The sequence below is a fragment of the Lepidochelys kempii genome, chromosome 9 (assembly GCF_965140265.1).
Source record: "Lepidochelys kempii isolate rLepKem1 chromosome 9, rLepKem1.hap2, whole genome shotgun sequence".
NCBI classification, from domain to species: domain Eukaryota; kingdom Metazoa; phylum Chordata; order Testudines; family Cheloniidae; genus Lepidochelys; species Lepidochelys kempii.
Genome location: NC_133264.1, coordinates 55,206,401 through 55,223,730, shown reverse-complemented (window position 1 = coordinate 55,223,730; position 17,330 = coordinate 55,206,401). Strand labels below are relative to the sequence as shown.

The following is a 17,330-nucleotide window of genomic DNA, read 5'->3' as shown; positions in this document are numbered from 1 at the left end:
AGTTACACCTGAAACTTACAGAGTAAAATTTTGAACCCTTAAGAGAGGACCTGGACTAAGCAATGTGGCTTATGTTAACCAGATGACAGATCTGTTTGATAAATGGCTCAAAGGACGGGATGTAACTAGCTTTGGAGGAATGCGGGATTTGATGATATAAAAGGATGATATAAAACAGTGTTTATGGGACAAGAAAATGGTCTCAGCAGAAAATCTTGCTGCTTATGCTTATCAATATGAGCAGTCCCAGACCACCAGAGAGGTGGGGCAAACTGGAACAAAACGGGTTGAGGGAGGAGAGAGAAACAACCCTGGTCGCAGTTTGAGCGGATATCAGAAGGGACACCCTCAGATAACACCCTACTACCGGGGGCAATCCAAAGCCCCGACTGCACCCCAAGAAAAATCCCAGACACCTTATCGTCTCACCACCCTGTTCTCCAGGAACCCACCTCGCCCCAGTGACCAGTCAGCTGGGCGATGTTTTAAATGTAATGAGCTGGGGCATGTAAAGGCCAACTGCTCCAAGAACTCCAACAGATTACAGTTCATTGCACCAGGGTCACACCAAAGGTCCTCAGGCCCAGATGCCTCCCAGATACCCTCAGAGCAGAGGGAAACTGTGAGTGTGGGCTCAAAGGTTACAGTTTGGAGGGAAACCGGAGCACAAGTGTTGGCTATCCACACTTCCTTAATCAACCCAGAGGTCCAAGTGACGATTCAACCCTTCAAGTCAAACTCTTTTGACTTGCCTACAGCCAAGTTGCCAGTCCAGTACAAGGGCTGGTCAGGAACATGGACTTTTGAAGTTTGTGTTGACTATCCCATCCCCATGGTGTTGCGGGAAGACTTGGCCAATCATGTGAAGCTAGCCAAGAGGGTGGGAATGGTCACCTGCAGCCAGGCTAAGCAAGCTGTCACACCTAGCTCTGTTCCGGAGACTTCTACCAGGACCCAGTCAGAGGTGATGGAACTGGACCCCATGCCAACGTCTGCAACAGCAGTAGTGGATCCAGTCCCAGAACCGGAACTGGCAGAACAACCAGCACCAGAACCATTGCCAGCACTGAATCCAGTGCTTGCAACCCCAGCACCAGAGGGCCCCACTGAACCTGCAGTGGCAGCAGCAGATAACCCTACACAAGAGGCTCAGCCGGAGTCTGAACCCCAACATAGTGCACCAGCGGAGAGCGGGTCACAGTCAACGGAAACAGCCTCATCACCTGCATCACTTCCAGAGGGACCAAGCCCAGGTCCACAATCCAATGAGGAACTGATGTCTCCAGCATCAAGGGAACAGTTCCAGACCAAACAGGAAGCAGATGAAAGCCTCCAGAGAGCTTGGATGGCAGCACAGAGCAACCCACCGCCTCTCAGCTCTTCTGATAGATCCAGAGAATTAAAGGTTTGTCAGTTTACAGTCCAGGGAGGAGATGACACTCAGTGGTCTGAAGGTGCTGCTGGGGCCCATGATCCCACTTCCACCCCTCTCCGTGACCCTATTCCTGACCTCTCCCCTGCCCTTGGTGCCGACTCCGGCCCCCTCCCCACCACCCTTCATGCTGCTGCTGCCCCTTGGGCCGTCTCCTTCCCCTTCCCAGAGGACAACCCCCAGGAAGCAGCCTTCGTGTTAGAATCATAGAATATCAGGGTTGGAAGGGACCCCAGAAAGTCATCTAGTCCAACCCCCTGCTCAAAGCAGGAAAAGTGTTCTCCTATCCCGACCCCTAGTGGCTGCTATTTTCCCTCCACCACCCCCTATTATGCTGAGGCTTGAGGCGGGCCCTATGGTGCTGGCACATCGGGTGCCACGCCAGGGGTCCACCCCCTGCCTGTCCGTCTTCGTAGGCCATGGGGCTGTGATCGGGGGCCAGTGACCCTGCCCCCCCCCCCGCGAGAAGAGGTGCGGGAGTTTCTCGAAGACGTCCATGGGTTCTGCAACAAGGTGCAGCTCGCTCTCCAGCGATGGGGGGATTGTTGACTGTCACTTCCTGGTGGACATCTGGCGCAACCACCACACGGACAAAGTCTCAATGTTCACCTTTGTCTGGGTGGACGCCCATTGGTCGTGCCACTCTGGGTTGGACCGCATTTACTTATCACGCTGTCACCTTTCTCGGGCCCACTCCTCCAGCATCCAACTGGCCCCATTCTCAGATCACCATCTGGAGACCGTGACGGTCTCTCTCTGCGCGGAGAGGCCAGGGCCGGCCTATTTGCACTTTAATAACAGCTTGTTGGAGGATGTGGGCTTCGTGGCATCCTTCTGGGAGTTCTGGCTTGCCTGGCGAGGGCAGAGGCGTGCCTTTCCCTTGGTGCAGTGATGGTGGGACATGGGGAAGGTGCGCGCCCAGCTCTTCTGCCATAACTACACCCGACGGATGGATGCGGTGATAGAGGAATTGGAACGGGAGGTCTTAGAGCTAGAGAGGCGTCTGTCCACCAGCCCCGAGGATCCATTCCTCTGCAGAGTGTGCTGGAAGAAGCGGGAAGAGCTCCGGGCCCTCAAGGACCATCGGGCCTGGGGTGACTTTGTTCAACCCTGCATCTGCCTCCTCTGGGAGATGGATCACGGCTCCCACTTCTTCTATGCCCTGGAGAAATGGAGGGGGGCCAAGAAGCACGTCACCTGCCTCCTGGCAGAGAATGGCACCCCCCTCATGGGTCCAGAGGAGATGCGTGGGAAGGCCAGGGCCTTATCATAGAATAGAATCATAGAATATCCGGTTTGGAAGGGACCTCAGGAGGTCATCTAGTCCAACCCCCTGCTCAAAGCAGGACCAATCCCCAATTAAATCATACCAGCCAGGGCTTTGTCAAGCCTGACCTTAAAAACTTCTAAGGAAGGAGATTCCACCACCTCCCTAAGTAACGCATTCTAGTGTTTCACCACCCTCCTAGTAAAAAAGTTTTTCCTAATATCCAACCTAAATCTCCCCCACTGCAACTCCATCCCCTTCTACATGGGCCTTTTCTCCCCGGATCTGACCAATCCCGATGCTTGCAGAATGCTCTGGAACGGACTCCCAACGGTCAGCGTGGGTGACTGTGGCAGGCTAGAGCTGCCTCTCACTCTGGCCGAGTTCTCAGAAGCCCTCCGTTGCATGCCCACCAATAAATCCCCGGGGATGGACGGGCTGACCGTGGAGTTCTACCGCGTGTTCTGGGATGTCCTTGGCCCGGACCTTGTCACAGTCTGTGTTGAGTCCTTGGCAAGCGGAGTTCTTCCCCTGTTTTGCAGGCAAGCCGTGCTCGCCTTGCTCCCAAAGAAGGGGGCCCCCCGCGACCTTCGGAATTGACATCCCATCTTGCTCCTCAGCACAGACTACAAAATTGTAGTGAAGGCCATCTCGCTATGGCTGGGGTCCGTGCTGGCAAACGTGGTCCACCTCGACCAGACCTACACCGTCTGGGGCGGTACCATCTTTGATAATCTCTATTTGGTCCAGGATCTCTTGGAGCTCGGGTGTAGGGATGGTCTGTCATTCGCCCTTCTGTCCCTGATCAGGAGCGTTCAACGGGGTGGACCATGGTATCTCCTGGGCACTCTGTGAGCATTTTGGCTTTGGACCCCAGTTTGTGGCCTTTCTCCAGTTGCGGTATGCCAGTGCGGAGTGCCTGGTCAGGCTCAACTGGACCCTGACCGAGCCGGTCAGCTTCGGGTGGGGAGTACGGCAGGGGTGCCCCCTCTCAGGCCAGCTGTACATTCTGGTGATCGAGCCCTTCCTCTGTCGCTTCTGTCGGAGGCTGACGGGGTTGTTGCTGGAAGAGCCGGAGCTGCGGCTGGTCCTGTCGGCGTACGCCAATGACGTGCTCCTTGTGGTCCAGGACCCGGGCGACTTGGTGCGGGTGGAGGCTTGCCAGGCCATCTACTCGGCAGCCTCTTTCTGGGTCAGCTGGGTCAAGAGCTCTTGCATGGTGGTCAGGGACGGGTGGCAGGTGAGCTCCCTCCCGCCCACGCTTCAGGCCATCTGGTGGAGCGTGGGTCCGCTGCTCTATCTTGGCATTTACCTTTCTGCCATACATCCATCTCCGCCAGAGAATCGACAAGGTTTAGAGTGCAGGGTGGCAGAGTGGCTCCGGAAATGTACTGGACTACTCCTGGTGCCTCTCCCACTGAGGGAGGGCACTGGTGCTCAATCAGCTAGTCCTGTCCATGCTCAGGCACCAGCTCAACATCCTGGTCCCGGTGTCACAAGATGGCGGGGTCCCCTGGGTAAACACCAGCCTCATATTATTGCTAATGCTGTTGTATGTATTGGAAAGAATTTTGAAAAGGGTTAAAGTTATGAATGCAGAATGAAAGGTTTCTTTACAGGTGGCGAAAGGCCGAATGGGGGGAAAGGAGAAAGGAACGGGTTAACTTGATGTTCCAGCTAAACCCAAAGATAAGGAGCTGACTCCAGCCCAAGGCCATTGCACACACTCTGATACCTGCCAAGACAGAAGTGGGGAGTCCACCACCCCCCCGCCAGCTCTGAGAAAGGAGAGTTGCTGAACAAAATTGCAGGGGCCGTGAAAAGGAGTGAGACAACAAGGTCACTGAGAGAAAAATAAGCCTCTCACGGCCCTGAAGCTGGTGTGTTTTGGGAAAGCTGAGGGAACCATGGCCGGCCGGTTTGAACTGGTACACAGCGCTTGGGGAACAAAGATACCGGAAGGAGACGCACCCATGAGACCCCAGGGACTTAAAAACTCTCCTGGGAACTGAGGCAAATCGGAGATCAGCAACGGACCCTGGACGACCCGTGCCCAGGACAAGAACTCCTGTCCACCCCTCCCCCTCTTCTTCTTACGTTACGCCCAGGCTTGGCCAGCCTCGGATAGTGCGGGTGTGAGTATGAAAGTGGGTTAGGGCTTGGGGCAGAATCGCTTTCTTCCTTCCTCTGAGTGACATGGGGGAACTCCCAGCGCTCTCCGCTGTTGTTTTATTATTTTATCAATAAAGCTTTAAAACTCAGTTACTTGGTGTGCTCCATCATCTCCTCCCCTAACAATCCTGCAGCCTCAGCCTGATCACCTAACGCCTCAGGCAGATTGGTAACATAAGTCTGTCACACCGGTCCCAGGCTTCCTGGCCAGCCTCCGGACAACTACACACTCCCTATCCAAGGCCCCACAAAGTCGCGGGACCTCCTTGTCAGCCTCCTCCTAGCCCTGGCCAAAATGGCCATCTACAAAACCAGGGAGAGGTTGGCCGATGGGGTCTCCTGTGACTGTGGGGCGTATTTCCGTTCTTCAGTTCGTTCACGCATCCAGGCAGAGTTCCTCTGGGTGACGTCCGCTGGCTCCCTTGACACCTTCGAGGAGCAGTGGGCACTGTCTGGGGTTATCTGCTCAGTGGCCCCCTTAGGTTCCCTTCATTTAGCCCTGTGACCTCTCTCCTGTTCCTGTTATCTTCTTAGTTGTCCCCTGCAATTATTTGGAATCCTGGACCTGTGGATCCTCCCCTTAGGCTGGGGGGAGTTTCTTTAGCTGTGGATCCCAACAGGATTACTTTACTATAGCCATCTGGCCTTTCCCCATCACAGTACCTTCTTTGTATTTTGTCAAATCTGCAGTGAAAGTGTTCTTAAGATGAACAACACTTGCTGGGTCATCCTCTGAGACTATTAGAACATGAAATATATGGCAGAATACGGTAAAACACAGCAGGAGACATACAGTTCTCCTCAAGGAGTTCAGTCACAAATTTAATTAATGCATTTTTGTTTAACAAGCATTATCAGCATGTCCTCTGGAATAGTGACCGAAGCATGGAGAAGTATACAAATGTTTAGCATATCTGGCATGTAAATACCTTTCAGTGCAGGCTACAAAAATGCCATGCAAATGCCTGTCTGTTCTCACTTTCTAGTGACATTGTAAATAAGAAGAGGGCAGCTTTATCCCCTGTAAATGTAAACAAACTTGTTTTAGCAATTGGCTGAACAAGGAGTAGGACTGAGTGGACTTGTAGGCTCTGAAGTTTTATATTGTTTTGTTTTTGAGTGTGGTTATGGATCACAAAATTTACTTTTTAAAGGTTGTAATTTCACGACAAAGAGATTGCACTACAAACTTGTATGAGGTGAATTGAAAAATATTATTTCTTTTGTTTATCATTTTTACAGTCCAAATATTTATAATAAAAATAATATACACTTTGATTTTAATTACAACACAGAATACTATATATATATATAAAAAAATGGAGAAAATCATCCAAAATATATAATGCATTTTAATTGGTATTCTGTTGTTTAACAGTGCGATTTAAAACTGTGATAAATCGCGATTAATTTTTTTGAGTTAATCGTGTGAGTTAACTGCGATTAATCAACAGCCCTAATAATTTGTTAAGGCTATGGAGGTTAATCTCTTGGAGGGAAGTTTAAATGTGTTGTGTTTGTACTTTGTTTTGGTTAGAAACAGGTTGCTTTCTTTCAGACTCATTGTGGGGAAAAGAATACTTTTGAAAGTGAAAATATAGATGTAATAATGTGAGTCTGACAAGTACACAGCCCAAAATAATTGTAATCTGGCCCCAGAAGAGGTGGAAGAACGTAACACTACTTTTCTGTTGCTTATCCCTTAGACAGCTAAATCACACAACACCCAGTGGATGAGATGCATTTCCAGCTATCACTGATACTAATTTATCACTCAGAGGTACGTTCTCTGAATTCAGCTTGTGCCCTGGAAGAATGCTGGTGAGACATCTCTTTTCCATGAACACTGCTATCAGTTGTGTTGAATCAAAAGTATTCCTTTTTGTCACAAGTTTGCTGTCTGATTTACAATAAAATCATTTTGGAGATTACAGATTGGGCACTTCATAAAGGAAATACAAATATGAAAATCAATCCATTCACTAATTTACCCGGCAATGGAAAATGTACCAGTGTGCTTCCGTTGGGATGTAGAATTGCAGATTGTATTCATTACATATTCCATTTAGTAAGCAAAACAAAAAAGAGGTAGAAAGTTTATTGGTCTTTCAGTTTTGGTACAAAATTGGTGCCGGATTTATTACCACTGAATATTTTTGCAGGAGCAATGCTTTCCTCTGCAATCTCAACCTGTAAGAGATCCCATTTGACTCCAGATTCCTGGACAGTAATCTGTATTGTCAGGGAGGCAGGGCTGTAGAGATAAGTGTAACTAAATAGATTGTCCTTCTGTTAATGTGACGGGGAATTTGCTCAAAGGGTAGTGTAGCCCAAGGATGTATTATTTTTCTCCCAAAGACCCTTTATTCTGTGGGGCCCTCTTTAAGGAGGTTTTTTGGGGCAGCAGCAAGTAGAGAATCGGGAGTGGAGGGCGGGGGGGGGGGGGGTTGGAGTGGTGCAGGGCCAGGAGGGAATGTGAAGGCATAGGGCCCTCTGCATGGATTGCCATGGCTTCTGGACTAAACTCCTTCCCAGTTCTTCATGGACCAATGCCTTGTGGAATCTTCCTCCCATATGGCCCACTTTCTAAGATATATTATTTTTGCAGGAAAGGTGATCGGGCCCTTATGACTTTAAAGTCTAATCAGAATTATTTCTAGAACTCTAATAATTCTGCAGAAATATAGATTTGATAATCTCAACAGAGCCCCTTTGTGAAACATTGTTATAACACCACAGCTGAAGTTCATAGGGCCAGGTTTTGCCCTCAATGTATGTATACAACTGCCATGGCAGAAGCTTAGTCGTGACAGTATTTGGCCCATGTAATTCCAAATCCTGAAGGGCTAGACACCTGTAACTCCCACTGAGGTCAAACCAGGATTGCGCCTATGATGAGAAATTTGCAGTATTTGAACACTTTTGGGTGTCTCTTCAAGCCTGAACTGAATATTCAAGTTCATACAAATTTTACTATATGTTGCTGATTCGATTTCCTTTCGGAACATGAATTTTATTATTAAAAGTAAGTAATTGTGTCTAAAGCTGAAGCACCATATCCTTTTATCTGCCTGCCACTTTATTTTTCTTTTACAGAAATCTTTATGAACTTCTATAATAATTCTGTAATGTTAGTTGTAGTAGACTGTTGGCAGAGCATAAGGAATGCGACAATTTCAGAACTTGAGGAATTCCTATTGAAATGTTTGTGACCTTTAAAGAATCTAGTATGCATTCATATACACAGTTTCCTACACTATCAAAATTCTAAGCACATTATAGAACATGTTTAAGAGAACTTGCCTGGTGCAGCTCTTATGCAGGCATAACTGATATGAAACTGACAGTACGAAATCTAATTTTGAAATTTACAAAATCAAAAGACTTAGGAGTCTTGTCAAACAGTGGAGTTGTATCTTGGCAGATGAACTGGAAATGGGTAAATGCAACAAACAACTTGAGAAACTAAATCAAATTCTCCCAGGCAAAATTTTCCCACAGGACTTGAAACAAAGAATAATGAAATACTTTGTTCGGTCCCAAGCTTTTCTAACTTATTTTCATCAACACATTACTTAATCCTACTGTTTGTAAATGCAACATTGTTTGATACATTTTATATTTAAAGGGAACGCAGTCAACTTAACGATCACACTGCTATCTGAATTTTTACTTAGTACTGTTGCTAGTAACTCCAGAGCTACTGTAATTAAAAGATGGGAGAAATATTTTTCTCCATGTTTTTCATTTTTAACAATTTGATAGTACTTTATATAATTTACAAATTTTATTGTTTCCCTGTAGAGTCGTTAAGTTGGTCAGTTTTCCCCTGTGAGTGTCTTTCACACAAGGTGTGGAGAGAGAAAGAAGTATTTGGGAAATAGGAAAAAAGAAAATAATTTGTTTTTAAAAAAAGACAGGAGAACTCAGGAGGCAGGTTTAGTACCTGAACATTTTCTACTTTTTTGTTTTGAAATTGACTAGATTTCAGTATTATAGTGCCTTCTAAGCTTTGGAGAGGGATTCCTACAGTAGGGCAAACTTGAAAATGAAAACATTCAAACAACATGATTCTTTACCAAAAATCTTCTGTATTTTACCTTGCTATAATTAGTACTGTAATTATATATGAATTTAGCAGTTTTTAAATAGAAGTTAGCTTCCTGTTACCTATTAAACCTACTGATGAAGACATTGAGAGAAGAGGCATAAGAAACAAGATAATTTAACAATTCTTCAAATTATTTACTTAGAAAAAGTTGTTTATATGCAGAATGCACTGAATAAATAAAATTGACCAACGTATTAAAATGGCAGTAAACATATGTTTTTGAAGAAGTTTTCCATTCTGATAAGAAATATTAATTACATAAGAACGGCCATACTGGGTCAGACCAAAGGTTCATCTAGCCCAGTATCCTGTCTTCCGACAGTGGCCAATGCCAGGTGCCACAGAGGGAATGAACAGAACAGGTAATCATCAAGTGATCCATTCCTTGCTGCTCATTCACAGCTTCTGGCAAACAGAAGCTAGGGACATCATCCCTGCTCTTCCTGGCTAATAGCCATTGATGAACCTATCCTCCATGAATTTATGTAGTTCTTTTTTGAACCCTGTTATAGTCTTGGCCTTTACAGCATCCTCTGGGAAAGGTTTCCACAGGTTGACTGTACGTTGTGTGAAGAAATACTTCCTTTGTTTGTTTTTAACCAAAATCATATGAACATCCAGAGATCTGACTCATTCAAGTATACACAATCTCTTTTGAGCAATACAGATTCCTTTAGGGTACTCAACTGGAAAATCTTACTACCAAGACTAAGGTAAAATACTTTATCAAGGGCATATTGGACATTCTCCTTCACAGTACCAGAATTACCTGCTGAAATCTAGACTGAAGGAGAAACTGATTATTATCACTGAGTCTTGAACATAAATATTAATAAACAGAAAGGGAAAAACTAGAATTGTTTTTTCTAGAAAACACCTTTTTATAGAGGGTGGGGGCGGTGGTTTGAGTTTCCATTTCTCATTTAGTTTGTATTGCAGTGTTTTATACAGTGATAGCACAGCGATGTGCTGCCAAAATTTGAACAAAGTGCTTCCTCAAAAATGTTCCACCTCATTCATTCATACATGCATTTCCCAGGGTGAAATATATTCCTGCCCCATCCAAAAATCCATTAGTTCCATACTCTTCCTCCTTATCTTGTTAAATAAAAATGTATGTATTCCATATTTCCTCACTCCCCAAACTAATCATTCTCTAATTCTCTCCCCTCCCCCCAAGGTACAAGTATTTCTTGTCCTGCCTTGCTTATCCCTTGTCCTTCCATCTCAAGTAGGTTCCTTTAGGTGGCTCCTCTACCTGGCTACCTTCCATCAGCATTGATAGTGACAGATGTTTTGTACTGTGGCCTCTGCTGGCAGCAATGGTGGTAGGCAAGCAGTCATAGTATCTGGTTTTGAGGTGGTTGGTTGGATGTGGGTCAGGTTCTCTCTGGTAGTGAGCTAGATTCTTAACTTGGAGAATAGATTCCGTTTGGTTTTTGAGTGTGTAAGCTCTCCTAGTTGGTGCTTATGATAGACCTAGCTCAGCGAGAGAGATGGGTTTTCGGTGGCTACAGAACTTCTGCCCCATGTGGCTTCAGCTTAGCCTTGTCTCTTTCCTTATCTCTTTTCCTTTTGTGTTGCTGGAGCTGTAAGTTTCCTCATCCCTATATCCACTATGTGGAATATTCCCCATGCAATCTAGATACACTGACTGATGGGGGAATTCACGAAAGGCGTTCCCCCTTGCAGCAGCTGTTAGTCATGCAATAGTGGGAGCAGAGAGACAGCTGAAAATTTGAATAAGTAGGTCCAACTTTAGCATTTTGGGTAGGTTATGAAATTTTTTGCTGTTTCCTCCACTTAACATAATCAATTTGTATCCATGATGGTTGTGTCTCTGTGCAAAATTGGTATAAAGATTGTGGGGAAAGTTAGCGAGTTGATTCTTTGGGATGTGTCGCAAATTAATTTTACACACACAGCATGTGTGAGAGAGATGGAGATATTTAGGCTCCAGAAGCTTCCTGACACAGAAGTGGAGCCCAGGTGTGTATACCTTAAGACCTGTCCTTGCAAGAAAAAAAGCTAGACGTGAAAGCTGAGATTCTCCATCACAGAGCCCATATTCTAGCTCTGTCAGTGAGGGACTTGTGTGTGGGTCCTCCAGCTCATTCGTGGACCAGCATCCTGTGAATCTTTTCAAATATACATTAGAGGCCATATCTTTGGCCCCACTAAGTCCCACTGTATTGCTCTGGAAGTACAAGGGGGACTTAAAGCTGCCTCAAGTTGCCAGCTGAGGATTTCCTAGTTGAGGGTGAATTCTCATTCAGCATAGCCAACTCTGTGCAATTGCAAGTAATTATAAATTAGAGTAGCACTAAGGTGTTATAACTTATATTGCTGCTCTGGTTTAAAACTATCTCTCCACTCCCCCTTCAGGTGCACTCAGGATCTGTGCTAATTTATTGAAATACCCACTCGTAATTTTAACTGAGTTAGGCTCTGTACAAACACACACTAATGCTGGTTGGGGCTTTCAAATGCTACAGTAATATTAGTGATCAGTAATACAAAAGTGTTTTGAAACATTTTTTCCACTGCTTTTAAAAGTTAATACATTTTGTTTCCACTTTGTAATAAACTTTGAATTATACTTAATCTTGTTATACTTCTTATTTTTACTCTTCCAGTCAAAGTGCTATGGCCAGACGTTGCTGACAGAGGTTTATAAGCATTTGAATTTGGTTGAGTCCGACTACTTTGGAATTGAGTTCCAGAACATCCAGTCATATTGGGTATGTCATGGTTCCTGATTAATTCATTATAAAAAGAATTCAGCTTGGATGAATGCTGCCACCTGACAGTCAGAAGAAGTTTGTGTATACTTGTGGCTATAAAGCTGGTTCACCTATCAGTCAGGTCAATGTACTACTTCACAAAATATGTAATTTAAAAAGATACATAGGAAGAGAATCTGATTCATCTTACTCCCCCTCCATCCCAAAATAAAAATAAAAATAAATTATCCATTTACTGATGCTTCTACTCAATAAAGGTGTTTGATCACATTAATTAAATCTTGTGGGCTATCAGCCCAGATATTCCAATTGCTCTTTTTTCTTTTATTCCTTATTCTCCTTGTATTGTTTGAACTCAGTCCTTTCCTTTCTCAAAATTTACATCAGAAGCATAGGAACTTTTTGAATGGCTTCTTTACCAACTTTGTGTTTTAAGAGAAGGAATTGACCACACACAGACTCTTCTTTATTATCTTTACACGGTATTGTAGCTTCAAAGTATATATTCCAGACTATGATGAATGTTATAGGTTTTTTGTTCTATTTATGCTGCCCCCATATATTCAAAATTTATTAATTTTTGTCTGAAAATTCAAAGATGTAATACCCTCCCTCTGTGAAAATTAAGTTGCTCAAAATACAGAGTCTCCACACAACATTACGCAGGCGTAATTTGGTCTAGTTAATGTCTTTCATTGCTGCTGTTTTTTCAGTGTTTATATTGGTGGTAGCTTTTTAAAAATATGAGTGCACATATGTAGGGATTATACTTTCTTTCGCTATAAAAGAGGAATAATTTTGTGGAAAACTATGAAGTCACACTTTTTAGTCAAGCTTTGCATCACCATAGTTAAGTGAGCCAGGCCAAATGTAGAAGGGAAAGGGGAGGGCTGGCACTTATCCTCCATCATACATGTAAAGCTGAGAATCTAAAGGTATGAGTTGCCCAAATTCCACACACTTTTTGATGTTTGTGTGCAGTGGTGTGGTTTCAACATGGTTCCATGGCCCACTCCTTTCAGCATTGGTGGCACAGTTTGCTCCCTTTCTCGTGTGACTCCTTCCATACATTGACGAAGGAAACTTAGCACTATACTTATCACAGTGGTTTTTTTTGCAATATATCTTTGTTGTTGATATATACCTACTTCAGGGGTGGCCAACCTGAGCTTGAGAAGGAGCTAGAATTTACCAATGTACATTGCCAAAGAGCCACAGTAATAAGTCAGCAGCCCTCCATCAGCTCCCGCACCCTGCTCCCAGTGCCTACTACCCACCGACAGCCCTGCCAATCTGCACCTCCCCCTCCCTCCCTGCCCCTCCCAATCAGCTGTTTTAAGGCTTTGTGGGGGGAGAGGAGTGAGGGCAAGGCAGGCTCGGGGAAGGGGTGGAGTGGGGGAAAGGCCTGTGGCAGAGCCAGGGGTTGAGCAGTGAGCACTCCCCGACACATTGGAAAGTTGGCACTTGTAGCTCCAGTCCCGGAGTCGGTGCCTATGCAAGGAGCCGCATATAAACTTCTGAAGAGCCGCATGTGACTCTGGAGCCACAGGTTGGCCACCCCTGACCTACTCCTTAAGATTAAATCATGGCTAAGCATATTTGTTTAACTGGTGGAAGAAAATTGTTATGCTATTCAGTGAAATAGGGAGGGATAAATACATGTTCATTTAGTAAGTACTTCTTACAGTTGGTTTTTGGTTTTGATGTTTTACAACATTTATGACAGGTTTCAGAGTAGCAGCCATGTTAGTCTGTATTCGCAAAAAGAAAAGGAGTACTTGTGGCACCTTAGAGACTAACAAATTTATTTGAGCATAAGCTTTCATGAGCTACACAAAGTAAAACTATTTCCCCATGTTTATTCCCCCCTCCACTGTTCCTCAGACGTTCTTGTGAACTGCTGGAAATGGCCCACCTTGATTATCACTACAAAAGGTCCCCCCCACGCCCCGCTCTCCTTTGCTGGTATTAACTCATCTTAAGTGATCACTCTCCTTACAGTGTGTATGAAACCCATTGTTTCATGTTCTCTGTGTATATAAACCTCCCCACTGTATTTTCCACTGAATGCATCCGATGAAGTGAGCTGTAGCTCACGAAAGCTTATGCTCAAATAAATTTAGTCTCTAAGGTGCCACAAGTACTCCTTTTCTTTTTACAACATTTATGTAGCATTAGAGTATGGATATTAATTTTTAACTTTTGTCTCACTTCCAGATTTGGCTTGAACCTATGAAACCTGTCATTAAACAAGTACGAAGTAAGTACATATTTAATTTTTTTAAAAAGTTTTCCTTTAATTTTCAGGAATTTAATTTGGTTTGTTTTCATAGTTGTTACTTGATTTTTATAGTCAGGTTTGCTGGTTTTGTGCTTGTCATTACCATACATAGTTGATTAAACATACATCTACAAACTCAAACCTTCAAGATGGCTTCAAGCCCTCTAATAGTATCAAAAATTTCTAGAATATATGGCATTCATAGTTTTACTACCCTATTGAATTACTGCATGCTTTGTGGGCTATTTTGAATTAAATGTAGATGTTTTTTTTTCTAGAAAGCTAACTTGCTGCGTCCTCAGAGACGTAAATCTTGTCCAGTGAATTGCTTGCTATTTGTCCATAAAGTCTCCGTTCTGTGAGGTTTGAATACCCACGTCCATTCACTTAAGTGGAGGCTGAGTGTGTTCAGTATCTCATATATGATTAAGCTCTAAGACAGCCAACAAATGGAAAACTTATTTTCCTCCTTATAAGCCTTCCTTGTATCTAAACCCCAATATATGCTTTTCTTTGATACAGTTAATTTATAAAATGTGACTATCTTGTGTTGTGTTAGACCACAAAACGATAAAGCACTCAATTGCTTCCATTGTGGTAACACGTAGTAGCCATAAACCACACAATCTTGGTCTTGTTCCTTATGGACTCTGCAGTAGGGGATTACATTCTTAACATCTTTGAGATATCCTTCTCTAAATGTGGCACGCCATCTCTACAGATAGTGTGAAGTGTATACACAAACTTGAGTCTGATACCAGCTAATGTCTGGAATGCGGGAAATCTAAAGTCCTTAGTTGTGTTGTGATAAGCCATGACTAACGGCCCTGTTCAACATGAATTCAGAAGGCAGCTATCTATTTAGTTATTTAGGGGATATTTGGAAAATATTTTTTGGAAGAAGGAAATAAAGGGTTCATATTTGGACTTGTAAACCTTATTCTGGGTGGAACTTCAAATTACGGAGAACCTGTCACTTTGCAATGATATACATCTGGGTAGATTGGATCAGATGCTGTTAGTTTTAGGTGAAGAATATCAGTCACTTTGTTGGAGCTTTGTTTAGCTTAGGTTGTTTTGATGTAGAAAGAAACAGGAATGTTCTGGTTTACTACACCCATTATGTAGGAGGAGGACAATCTCTGTGGTGAAATTGCTTCCAGTCTTTGCCCAATAAGAGAGAGTTGCAGCACGGACATTCTCTGCTTTATTTTTCATCAAAGGCCCAAAGAAAGGATGGAAATGTGAGCCAATATCATTTGAAATCTAGCATGTGCAGCCTAATTCTTCAACCATGTAAAAGACATTCCGCTTCTAGAACAGGATCAAATTGGATACTCATTTGCTTTCTGTAATAATTTTTGGAGTTATTTTTTTCCGTTGCTGACAGTAGTCTGCGGAGTCTTACGTTAAGGAAGGAGGTCTTTGGCAAATGGCCCCAGAACACTGTAGAAAGTTAGTATTTGGAGGTTCATAGAATCATAGAATCATAGAATATCAGGGTTGGAAGGGACCCCAGAAGGTCATCTAGTCCAACCCCCTGCTCAAAGCAGGACCAATTCCCAGTTAAATCATCCCAGCCAGGGCTTTGTCAAGCCTGACCTTTAGAAAGAAACCTTTAGGTTTCTTTAGAAATTCTTCAATATAAACTGACCAACAAGAAATTGAGATGAACTGACTTTTTTAGCTTAAAGCCATGGTGCAAGTTTCCAACTTTCATCCTCTTCAACCTTAGAAAAATAAATAAATAGGCATAGTACTAGCTATAGAGAGAGGTTCTCCTGAAGAGACTAAGTTCATTGTTCTGTAGAATTGCCAATGGCAAGTTTCCCTTTTAAAGGAACATCTCCTTATGCATGCCAGATGATAGCTCCTGTGTATTCAAATGGTTTCTCTCTTGGGAAAGGAATTCTCTCCCAAGGAGAACAGTTGACAAAAAATTGGTGGGACCGTCACGCTGTCTGAAGTGGCTTACGACCGAGTGTGCCAATCTCAGGGCAGATTGTCAAAAAGCAGGGCAGACAATCCAACCTGGTTGTATGTTCTATAATTACATTTCACCAACCCAGTAACAAATTTGAACTCTCAAAGTACTACAATAGGCTTATAACGGAGTCACAGACAATTCCCTTGGACATTTCAGTCTGTCTTGCCACCGCAAACTGGAATATATGATAAATGGTCACTTACACCAAAAATCACAAAATATTCAGGTTGCTTCCCATCCCAAGAGACCAGTCACTTACCTCAGATCAATTTGTACCTTAGATCTCACACTAAAGAAAATGTTGGTAGCCAATCCTGTAATAAATTAGCTAAAAGTTTATCATCAGTGATTTGAGCATTGGCCTGCTAAACCCAGGGTTGTGAGTTCAATCCTTGAGGGGTCATTTAGGGATCTGGGGCAAAAATTGGGGATTGGTCCTGCTTTGAGCAGGGGGTTGGACTAGATGACCTCCTGAGGTCCCTTCCAACCCTGATATGCTATGATTCTATGAAATGAGTTTGTCTGAGTTTCAAAAGGTGACACAGTTGTAGTAATCTGTCAATTCAAAATGTGTTTTAGGGCTAACCCATGCCAAACAGCATGGGGATTTCTTTGCTTATGTTTAGGAATCTTTGTCCTTCAGTGTCCAGACAGCATGAAGGAGATTGTTTCTCCTCATCAGGGATTTTTATCCACTCCAGTTTCCAAACTGATGGGATGAGTTCATGTGTAGATCTCTCCTTGCTGGAGAGAATTAGGAATACAATCAACAAGGTCTCTGTCCGTTGATGCTATACATGTCATTTGCTAATAATGGACCATGTTGTGTGCTGAGCACTTTACCTTAATCAATGCTGCTCCTCCTGTTTGTTGAGTTACACAATTACAGAGGTTTACTAGGCAAACACTCAATATAAATCTATACCATGGGCTTTAGAGATTATAAGTGAGATCAATACATGCAGCATCCTACAGGCATTTTATAAAAGGCTAAACACATTCTTATCAACTTGACATCTAATATCTATTTTGACAATGCTAACGCACGGGCAAGCAAGACTGGTTTCCAGCTATACATTCGTAAGTGTTCAGTGAGGCCCAGGGCATTGGCTTGAGCTGGCACCTGGTTTGCCAGCATCACAGAGACACTTACAGGCATCAGCTGTGCAGTCATGCATCTAGCAAGTGCCTGTTCATTCTGTGTGCATCATGTACCATACTAGAATAGACTGGGGAAACTTAGATTTATACTAATATCTGCTACCTAATCATACTGATGGCCAGGTGCTACCTGGTAAATAGTTTCATCAAAATACTGTCTTTGCAGACCATGGCC

At 43.8% G+C, this 17,330-nt stretch overlaps 1 protein-coding gene across 18 annotated transcripts in view; it reads left to right on the top strand.

Annotated features, from left to right (window-relative positions):
* Positions 1-17,330, top strand: part of FARP2 (FERM, ARH/RhoGEF and pleckstrin domain protein 2) — a 272,153-nt gene that overhangs the window by 117,917 nt on the left and 136,906 nt on the right. For 17 of the 18 annotated variants that reach the window (XR_012160855.1, XR_012160856.1, XR_012160858.1 and 14 more), the window contains 2 exons: positions 11,619-11,723; positions 13,944-13,986. Coding sequence is in view for 14 of the 18 variants with exons in the window: in XM_073360436.1 (XP_073216537.1) it covers positions 11,619-11,723; positions 13,944-13,986 (148 nt within the window). In the remaining 4 variants the exon portion in view is untranslated. The remainder of the gene's footprint in view (positions 1-11,618; positions 11,724-13,943; positions 13,987-17,330) is intronic. The other variant, XM_073360439.1, reaches the window with a different exon arrangement.